Source organism: Pararge aegeria, chromosome 7 (genome assembly GCF_905163445.1).
Source record: "Pararge aegeria chromosome 7, ilParAegt1.1, whole genome shotgun sequence".
Classification (NCBI taxonomy): Eukaryota; Metazoa; Arthropoda; class Insecta; order Lepidoptera; family Nymphalidae; genus Pararge; species Pararge aegeria.
Window position 1 is genome coordinate 2,414,547 of NC_053186.1, and position 11,331 is coordinate 2,425,877.

Genomic DNA, 11,331 nt, shown 5'->3' on the forward strand with positions numbered 1-11,331 from the left:
CAGAATTAAGAACATTCAGAACCCTCATTAAGTTATTATTGTATTGTGTCCAAAAACAGTAAAAACGCCCCGCGCACGTCTCACTTCACAGCCGGGGAATGTTGCTAGCCCACACACTTTTCCCATTTTCTTCAGAGGTAACATAATTAACTGCAAAATGGAATGAAGTGACTTACCACCTGTTCGAGAATCACTACCAAAGAAGAGTGGTTTTTTTATGCTTCAATGTTAGTCGTGTACACGGTTTCTGTATTTTCCTAATTCTTTGGCCTCAGAACATTTTTTGCGTATAAAAAAAAAGCTAAACAGGTGTAGCCTGATGATCATAACTACACTTTCTCCGTGACAATTTACTAGGGTATTGAATTTTTTTAATTACCTACCATTCTATCTTTCCATTCTTTTGCCATTCTACTTTTCCATTATAGCAGCCGCACATAAATCTGTATATGCGTGGCTCCTAACTGGGGAAAAAATTGAAATGATAGACAGTAGGTGAGCAGTGGCGTGCATAGGGTTTTCGGTCAGGGTATGCATAAAAAAAAATAGGTACTGAACATGTTATTTTGATGTTACTGTATAATTTTATTTGTGAGTAGGTACCTAACCTAACATTGTTTGTGATACCCATGTAGATCTTCTCATCATCTCCTATTTCCAGTAGGTATAGTAAGCTCTGAGACGACCGACTAGCGAGTTTTTAAAATTGTCTGCCATTGCGGCAATTACATTAAATAATGTTTTTTAGTGTAAACAATAAACAAACATAGGTATTATTATAAATAAATAATGAAACAAAACATTGATCACTGCTATTTGCCTGTTTCTGTAAGTCAGTCAGAGCTCTTTTTACGTGCCGCTCCTTGTAGGTGCATTCCTTCCTTTACGAATAATCTCAATTAAACGTTAGTTAAGAATTAGCTCTAAACTTACCTACATTTTCCAAGCACACTGAACCATCAGATCACACGCCGAATATAAGAACTTTCTTACACTAAGAATATTCCTCACAATCATTTACAAACAGTACACTGTCACAAAGGTTAATGTTAACAATAATAATTGTAACTATTTACAAACAACCGTACAGCAAACGAAAAAAAACAGTAATTAATTCTAATTCGGTGAATATAAGTTGTTATGACAGAAGGTAAAAGGTAAACAATAATGGCGCTGAGCGATCGCCAGCGATAATGAGAATATCATAGTCAAAATATGTCCGTAATATTTTCTTAGTACACAAATGCTATTAAAAGTTGTCGTTTGAAGAATATTACTTCATCAGTTACCAATGGCACCTGGTGTACGTTAATAATTTATTTAACATAATTCGGCAACTTTTAATTTGGTTATTTTAATATACTTTTTGAACAAATTAGGTACTTATAAATTTCTAAAGACCTTGAACGTAATAAAATTCATTGATAAATTTTTTAACTACAAAAAAGAATTATTGCCGTTTAAAACAATAACAAACAAAGCAAATTACTTGTGCTTATAAAAAACAAAGCATACATTTGGATTTCAAATTTCCGTAAGCAGTGCTTTTAAGATTTGCACACAAGCGAAACCCCTATACTGGAAACCTGGAAAACTCGCACACATAGAAAGAGCTAAATATTGTGTAAGCACGCACGCGATTATATCACTACACACCAGAACTTCCATGTGTGCTGGTGCACACAAGTAACGACAGATGCATTCAATCGCCGTGCTTCTATGGAGACCGCGGCGGCGCGGCGCATTAATTCGAGCGACGAATAAACGATTTGCCCGGCAATGGATACTTAATCGTGAAAACCCCAGCTAATTTTATGAGATTTAAATTATATTTAAAGCGTTACTTTTTATTTAGGGATACTGTTTACAACTCAAAATTAAGATATAGTCGAAATATTATGCAGTTTGTCTATTTTAGTTCTAAACCATGACACGGGACTTGTCCATTGATTTACATAGAAGTGCGGCCGGTTTTAACTAGATGGCGCTTTTATAGTTTTCTATAAATTGTTTAATTTTTTTTTTAATCTTTAAATTTTAAGTCGTCCTTATGGTCTGAGAGGCCCTGAGGTCAGGGTATGCACTGCTTATTTGCATCTATGAGATGCACGCCACTGTAGGTGAGCCTGGCACCATACTAAAAAATTCTAACCATAGAGTAATTATCCGTTTTTTTTTTTGTTTCAGCAATACTTCCATCCACCAACCAGATGAAACCACTGTATTGCTCAGAGTGAGTTTACATTTTTTTTTTGTCAAAAATTACTTAATGCTAAAAAACTTAGTTTCATAATTATATCCTTCTATATAAATAAGTGGAAGTTGTTTTTATATTTAGAAGCGCCAGTCTAATCCATTTTTGCTTTCGATAGTCCAACGCTAAAAAAACCTCCTTGAGAGGGATAAATAGGGGGTGAAAGTTTTAACGAATGTCACGACATTGCTCAATTTTTTATAATCGATAATACCGGTATTTAAGTAGACAATTAAATTTGTCTGGTGGGATGCTAAGGCCGCGGCTAGTTACCAACCTACATATAAAGACGTGCCGCTAAGCGATTTAGCGTTCTGGTCTGATGTCGCGTAAAGTCAAAGTCACAATCAAAGTCAATAAAACGGAGAACGTCGCTGAGAAATTTTTTTTATCAAATGGTTTAATAGTTTTTGTTTGTTCTCTACAGCGGCGGTGACGTTAAGGTGAACAGCCCACCATGTCATTCGCCCGGTGCCATCTTGCCCGACCTGCCACAAGCCGCGGAAGATCCTGATAAGGTAATCCAAACAAACTAACCAGTTTCACACTAGTGCACTAGTTATTCCGTGGTTACGGCACTTTACGGTTTTTTTTTCTAGATAAACAGTATGTCATATATACTTAGCGCGAGTTGCAAATGGGGTACAGCATTGGTAGGACATTACAATATTCGTAATAATAAACAGATAACCTAATATGAATTCCTACTTTTAGGGAAATCCCTACTTCCCTACCCCTACTTCCCTACTAATATTATAAATGTCAATGTAAGTTTGTTTGTTACGCTTTCACGCAAAAACTACTTAACCGATCCTCATGAAACTTTGTAGACATATTCTTGGAAGTGTTAGAAGTAATATAGGATACTTTTTATCCCGACATTAAGCTCGGTTCCTTTGGGAGAGGGAATGAAAGTGTTTGACGATTTTACATCATAACTCCGACAAATTATAACCGATTTAAATAATTATTTCTGTACTATAGAGGTTATAATATGTGTTTAATTTTGCCTAAACTTTGTGTAGATCTGATGAATGTGGTTGGAGATAGAGGACAGAACTCCGCAGCGGATAGCAACAAACCCCTCATTTAAGGCTTAGCAATACTGAATAGTTAAATTTAATTTTAGAACTACAACTAAATTGAATGCCACATCAAAAAATAAAATCAAACGCAGACGAAGTCGCGGGCAGCAGCTAGTGATTTTATAAAGTTGTCATAAAATTTGTACAACACATAATACAAATGCGCGATAAAAGACATCATCTGTGTACAGAAGTCTAAAAGTTTTGAGCGATGTCCGCGTTTATAATGTTTTTTTTTCAGATCACTTGGAATCCTTTTGTTCTCCTGGGATAAAAACTAGCCTCTATCACTCTCCGTCCTTCCTACTAACTCTACTTTTTTTTTATTCCACTACAAGTTAGCCCTTGACTGCAATCTTACCTGGTGGTAAGTGATGATGCAGTCTAAGATGGTAGCGGGTTAACCTGTTAGGGAGTATCGTAGTCATACCCCTAATCGGTTTGTACGCGACATCGCACCGGAACACTAAATAAATAATAATAATAATAATAATTTCCAAAAATCTTAAGTCTAAACAATATAGTAAAAACATTTCTTATTTTATAGGATGGGGCATCCATGAAATCTTAAAAAAAATTATATTACTACAAGCTTCTGAAGCTAAACTAAGAAACCTTGTATTTCAGCTTCAGTGCCTTCACCCCCTAGGGTTTTTGATTATTTTTAGCTTAAATATTAAGCATGCAGTTATAATTACTTAATAATAATAGGAATATACTAACGGGCTAATTGATTTATAATTTTTGTAAAAGGTTGATTATAAATATGTTATATACTACTTGTTCCTCTCTATAAAAAAATAATAAATATAAAGGTGTATGTCTGTTGTGTGAGTTTGTGTTGTAGTGAAGAGAGGGTGTGTATTACTGTATTCATTAATGAGAATGAATGTGTATAAAGGGTACTTTTAAATAAATAAATAAATATACTACGACAATACACACATCGCAATCTAGCCCCAAAGTAAGCGTAGCTTGTGTTATGGGTACTAAGATAACTGATGAATATTTTTATAAATAATAAACATAAAATACTTATAATATACAGATAAACACCCAGGCACTGAAAAACTTTCATGTTCATCACACAAACACTTTCCAGTCGTGGGAATCGAACCCACGGCCTTTGACTCAGAAAGCAGGGCCGCTGCAAACTGCGCCAATGGGCCGTCAACTTTGTAAATAAAGCTGTTAGTAAATAAATTAAATCGCTTAGCGGCACGTCTTTGTTGGAAGGATGGTAACTAGCCACGGCCAAAACCTCCAGATCAGACCAGGCCAGAGGAAATTCGGAAATTATAAATTCCCAAATTGCCGGGAATTGTTCCCGGGACCTCCAACTTAAATTCACAGCGCTCGCCTTTACGCCAAGGTCTTCGTCAAAATTCTACTCCCTTGTTGTTTATGACGGCCGATTGGCGCAGTGGGCAGCGACCCTACTTTCTGAGCCAAGGCCGTGGGTTCGATTCCCACAACTGGACAATGTTTGTGTGATGAACACGAATGTTTTTCAGTGTCTGGTTGTGTATCTATATATTATAAGTATTTATGTATGTTATTCATATAAATATTCATCAGTCATCTTAGTATCCATAACACAAGCTATGCTTACTTTGGGGCTAGATGGCGATGTGTGTATTGTCGTAGTATATCTATTTATTATTATTATATTTAGAGCGTGAAGTAGGGACGGACAAACAAACAAACACTTTCGCATTTATAAAATTAGTATATATTTGCTTGCAGAACTGCGGGCTGTCGAAGGACGCTACGGCCCCAGAGACACAAGCGTGGCTGGCGAGACACCGCTTCACGCAGCATGTGCCCACTTTCACCAACTTCTCCGGAGCTGACTTGCTGAGGTAAGAGAGCCTTCATGATTTGATAGCCGGCGCAGTGGGCAGCGACCCTGCTTTCTTAGTTTCAAGGCTGTGGGTTCGATACCCACAACTGGAAAATGTGTGTGCGACGAACATGAACGTTGCGAAAATAGTATGAAACTGTAACAAGATGTAATACCAGAGCACAATTTTAAAAAATATTAATTATATTGGTTGCATTTTAGAATTCATTGAAAAACATGAATAAAAATGAATATATATTTAACTAGCTGTTGGCCGCGACTTCGTCTGCGTTTGATTTTGATTTTATTGTATTCAGTATCGCTAAGCCTTAAATGAGTATAGTAGTATATATATAACATGTGACTGACAATTAATTATAGACAAATAATTTGCAATAAAATAAAATTGCGACTATAATTAAAGATCTAAGCTATCCTATCTCTTAAGTTGGAGCAGACTGCTCACGGTGTGCCAATTTAATTTACAATCGGTTAAGTAGTTTAGGAGTCCATCGCGGACAAACATCGTGACAGGAGATTTATATATATTAAGATTAACATGAGATAAAGTAATATAAAAAAAATACGTCTACGTTTCCTTCGGAGGTTTCTCCGAAATATATAAATAAATAAATACACGAAGACAATACACACATCAGATGAATGGTGCATATTTTCAAATAATAAATAGATAATTATGAAATATAGATAAACACCCTGGCACTGAAAAATATTCATGTACACAAACATTTTCCAGTTGTGGGAATCGAACCCACGGCCATGGATTTGGAAAGCAGGGCCCACTGCGCCGATCGGCCGCCAATTGTAGGAAAAAACCCTAATGGTAAACTTTAAAATTTGATGTTATTTGCCCCTAGACTATCCCGTGATGACATCATACAGATATGCGGCCTTGCTGACGGAATACGTTTGTTCAACGCACTGCACGCCAAGTGAGTGTTCTTTTATAAATTACAGCTTTTCGCGAATCACCAGTATTGTAAAAAAAAAACGTAGAACGTTAAAAAGTCATTGCACTTTATTTAAAACTTGTATGTAATATATACTACAGCCAACTTCGATGCGGAATTTATGTAAACAAACCAAAAACGACCATGTATAGGGTACATGGTCGTTTTTGGTTATTACACACTTATAATAATCAAAAATTGTAATTTTATCACCATATCCAAGTTAAACATTAAAATTTTAGTTAAACACCCTTATTTGTACCGCCCAGTGCGTAATTCGTAAGAACCATTGCTTAATACAATTTTTTATATATAACTACACTATTATACTCATCATAGAATTTCGCGGAACATTTAGTATTTTTTTGATCAATCGTGAAATTGACTACAAAAAGTGAAATGATGATAATTTTTTTTCTATTAACGAACTTAAGAAAAAAATTAGTTATCCTGAGTTACCCTATTTGAATGGATTTTGAAGCGTGGTGAAATGTTCTTGACGATCAAAATGAGCGAGCCAAAAATCTGCGATTAATTCGACTTAAAATTGTTTCAATTTTAACACAAATAATCTAAAATATTAAAAATAAATATAAATATAATTATAGATAATATTATATAAATATTTCCAACTGAGTGATTTATTTATTTTTAAAATAATTTAAAAATTTTACAAAAGGTTCATAACATCTGCGTGTCTTTGGTCCAGCAACATGTTGTTGGTAAACATTTCATATTGAATTTGACTTATATATAGTCATATATCTATATATAACAAGATGTACTATATGTATATGCTCTACTTTTAATTACTGTCTTACTTATTATCCTTCCCTCTCCCTCTCCCTCTCCCCACACTGGGTCACTGGTAGAGATCTCTTAGAGAGATAAGTATTTCCTTGTTAATTTTTCCATATCCATATAACCTCTTTGGAGATAGAATTAAAACATATTATTTATTATTTTGTTTAACACCTTTAATTTAAATTTTCGTTCCCTATTTTAAGCTTTTAATATGTCCTACTTGTAATTCTTGTTTTACCTATTTTCCTTCCCTCTCCCACTGCCTCCCACTGGGAGTATGTCACCTATTTTGGTACTGAAAAAATAATTAAAAAAACCTTCAAAATAGGTTTAGAATCAACCTACACAATCAGACGTCGATAAATAGATAGTATTGAATAAAAAAATTAAACATTATCTCCACAGACGCATCGAGCCCCGTCTCACAGTGTATGTCTGTCCGTCCGGCTGCACCGTGTACAGCGTGCTTTATTTGCACGCCTGTCGGGCCGCGGAATTGCTGCATAAGCTCCGAACCCTTCTACCGCCCACCAGCAAGGTCAGTTGAACTACTTAAAATGAGGTTCGGAAAACGAACAACTTCTGGTAATGTTCGCATGCAAACTTTCATACACAATATACTCCGATTGCGTTGTCTCGCCCGCCCGCCTATCTAATGTAAAAAAGTTTTATTTATATAAGGACTGATGATAACTCCTTAGTTTATGTCGTTCCCAATAATATTTCATGCCCTTTATAACCTCTGTGGGGGATAGAGTTAAAAAAAAATTAAACCTGTTATGTATTATTTTGTTTTACAACTTTCATTTGTAAATTTTATTTATTTATTCATTCATTCATTCATTCATTCATTCATAAGACCCACAGTCAATTTATTGTACCTACATTCATAAAAAAATAAATTATTTATTAGAATTACAAATTATCTCTAGTGCCATTGCGATAATCAATTATAGGTGTATACAGTATTATCGTTGTTATCGGTCACATTATAAAAAAATAAAATCTAAAAAAAGTATTTAACTAAAAACTATTGAGAATAATAATGCAAATATGAATAAACCTATTATACTATATTATAGTATTAGTATAAATTAAAGGGACATTGCCCATTTTCTTAGTAGCTTTGGGCCCCTAATGGCATTATGTTATGTCACGGTGGTTTTAATTTTATTACGTAGAAAAACAATTATCTTTCAAAATTCTGCAAACTATTTTGATTTACTCACCCAGGTTTAAGAGAAATTGAGGTTATATCTTATTATTATCTAATATCTAGGATGTAAACAAAAACAACTCGCCGTAACCGCCCGAATGTTTATATATGGTGTTGCTAGATATAACTATTTTGACACTCGATTTTTGAAATGGATTTTTGAAGTAGTTTTTATTATTAAATAATATCGTATTCATTATTGCATTATTTTTTAAGGAAAAATGATATTTGAATTATTGTTGCTTTCTTTGATTAGAAAAAGGTTAGTTTAGGACGTAATTATTCAAGCAATTTTCGTTTTCACGTTATTCGTTCAACCAAGTAGTTAGATATTTTATTATTATTTTGAAGTTTGAATAAATGTAGGTAATCATTTTATTTAGTCAAAGAGTATCGTAATTTTTAAATCGATTTCTAATAAATAATTGATTGAAATACAGCTCCGATATCTGGCAACATTTAGGTTACATTTTGTAGGTTGGCAGATGTGCAAAATAATTTAGTCAATTAATCCATTATTTATTGAGTTTTTTAATGGTAGGCTAAAAGAATCAGACATTTTTTTGGATTAAATACACATGTGACACGCCTCTAAATCCTGGGCTTGTCCACGGGCAATGTCCTTTATAATTAAGATTATTTATTTTTAATTCACATACAATTTTCGTTCTGGTGAGGGGTGAAACTTTAAAATAATATAGTTTTTTTTTAATGTTTCAATGCGCTCATCTCTGCAATTGCCCTTCGGATTTGAATAATCTCTTTAACAACAAATAATAGATCAATTTTTGTGAAAGATTATAGACTTTTTTTACCATAATGCTGCGACCTTTTGGATTCGAGCAACTGGCGGCCGATGCAAAATGACATGGGTCATAGAATATATTTTGGATGGGACAAATTTACTTGACAGAACCGCTAGTAAATTGTATAGATTTCAATATTTGTTTCACCAAACATCAAATATCATGTCTTTGTTTCATTTACCGGGCTAAGTTGTTTGTTGGCTTCTTCTTAGACCAGGGTGCATTTGGAACCCTTGTAGCTTTAGTTTTAAGTTTACGAATGTAGTTATCGCCATCACTACTCACTGCTATGTACACATTTTGCATGTAATTAACGCATCAATAGTACCATCTATGTGCTTATTTGAATAAAGAAATATTTTACTTTGATTTCAGGAATGTGACACCGTACTCGTTTCCGGTCCGAACGGTGCACCGGTACGCCTAACCGACGAGCTGGTACGACACCTGCCGGACAACTCTACGTACCGCTTGGAGAGAATTGAGGATGATACTCTACTGTTGAGCCCCACGGGCAACTGACACCGGGGTTGACTCCTCCAGAATTACTCGGACATGGAATAAACATTGTCAACGATGATTGATGAGGTGGCAACATCGAGAACCGCGATTAACGAGGTGGCAACATGGTTAAACACGATTAACTAGGTGGCAACAAATATGGTTAACGAGGTGGCAACATGGTTAAACATGATTAACGAGGTGGCAACATGGCTAAACACAATTAACGAGGTAGGAACTTGGTTAAACACCATTAAAAAGGTGGCAACAAACATGCTTAACGAGGTGGCAATATGGTTAACACAGTTAACAAGGTGGCACGTTGGTTAAACATGATTAACGTGTTTGCAGTATGCATTAAAACCATAAAGACAAACCATAAGCATGGTAACCATAGATACATGGTTACTTAGGAATGTTAGTTAAGAACTAATGGAATTTAGGGAAACTTATTGCTAGCGACCATTAAAAGCGTGATTAATCTGGTTAGGTATAGTGGTTACTTTGTTTTAATGACCCCTCAATATTGAGGGGTAAGTGAGCCTCACGTTACTAACATTAGGGGGTACTGGGAATTAATAAAACAGAGGTCAAGAACGGTTAAAAAGGTGGCAACTTGTTTAATTACGATAAATTAAGTGGCAAAGTCGCTAACTAACATTAACAAGATGGCAACTTAGACAACTAAGATTAACGAGATGGTAACTTGTTTAACTATGTTTTGTGATAGAGTAACTTGGTTAAACCAAGATTAACGAGGAAAAGGTTAATTTAATAAAAGAGAAACCGATAATTTATCCGGTTGACCAAGGTTAATATAATTAACCAAATACCAGGCTCTGAGCATCATAATAAATACCATGTTAAACGAGAGTTGGCAATGGATATCATATTTGCCATAATTGTAAAATAATGTTTCTTTATTGAACAAAAAGTTTTCAAAGAGCTATTTAAAATATCAAACGACTTTTTTGGATATTTTTAAGCAAAAAAAAAACTAATCTACTTGTAACTTGAATGATACATTCTACTAGATAAATTTATTACTGTATTAAACTATTGCACTGATTTAAAAGTGTACACTATCCTTTACTTTAGATCAAACCAAATATTGGACAACTTGATTGCACAGTCTTTCAATAAGAGAATTACGGAGCATAGTTTAAAATCAAGTTAAAATCCTATATTTACAGCCATATGAAACTTTTAAACATACTGCTTTCCATTTGCCCTTGACAGCAATCTCAAGTTTTAAAAGAAGATGAATGAATGATGAAATGGTAGAGGGTTAACCTGTTAATGGTTTGGTGGTAATATTTAACTCATACCCCTATTCGGTTTCTACGCGGCATGGTACAGGAACGCTAATTCGCTTTGCGGCACGTCTTTGTCGGTAGGTAGGTCACCACCGAAGCCTCCCACTAGACCAAATGGGGAGGTGCTGATGGATTTTAAGTTAACGAATGTAATTGCTGAGATACGATAAAGCCTATAATCAAAACGCTTTGGATGTTGCAAAATATATTGTGGATGTATGTTCAAAATATAGGAATATTTTTACGCAAAATTTGAATTATATAATAGTTCAAACTCAATTATTTTTATATTATAAACTATTATTGTATTGATGTTATTAAAATAAGAAAACTATTTTTAATAATTAATAACTAAAACCTTTTGTTTTATTAACTAAACCTTCATCTCATTGTCATGAAACTAACAAAGATTATTTTGTAAACTTTAGTTTAATAAATACTAAAAACAGCAAGGAGTAAAGCTTCAAATATTAGTTTTTGTTTTTCTAGTTTTATATGATTAAATCAATGTAGAGTAGAACGTTTAATTTTTTTC

General features: G+C 34.2%; 1 protein-coding gene across 6 annotated transcripts in view; it reads left to right on the forward strand.

The window, feature by feature from the left end:
- Positions 1-11,102, forward strand: part of LOC120624915 (transcription factor CP2-like protein 1) — a 55,251-nt gene extending 44,149 nt beyond the window's left edge. For 3 of the 6 annotated variants that reach the window (XM_039891711.1, XM_039891716.1, XM_039891717.1), the window contains 6 exons: positions 2,188-2,233; positions 2,682-2,772; positions 5,086-5,201; positions 6,061-6,135; positions 7,363-7,495; positions 9,355-9,501. In XM_039891711.1, the coding sequence (XP_039747645.1) occupies positions 2,188-2,233; positions 2,682-2,772; positions 5,086-5,201; positions 6,061-6,135; positions 7,363-7,495; positions 9,355-9,501 (608 nt within the window). Of the gene's footprint in view, positions 1-2,187; positions 2,234-2,681; positions 2,773-5,085; positions 5,202-6,060; positions 6,136-7,362; positions 7,496-9,354 lie in introns of all 6 variants that reach the window. The other 3 variants (XM_039891713.1, XM_039891714.1, XM_039891715.1) reach the window with 1 other exon arrangement.
- Positions 11,103-11,331: the final 229 nt, after the last annotated feature.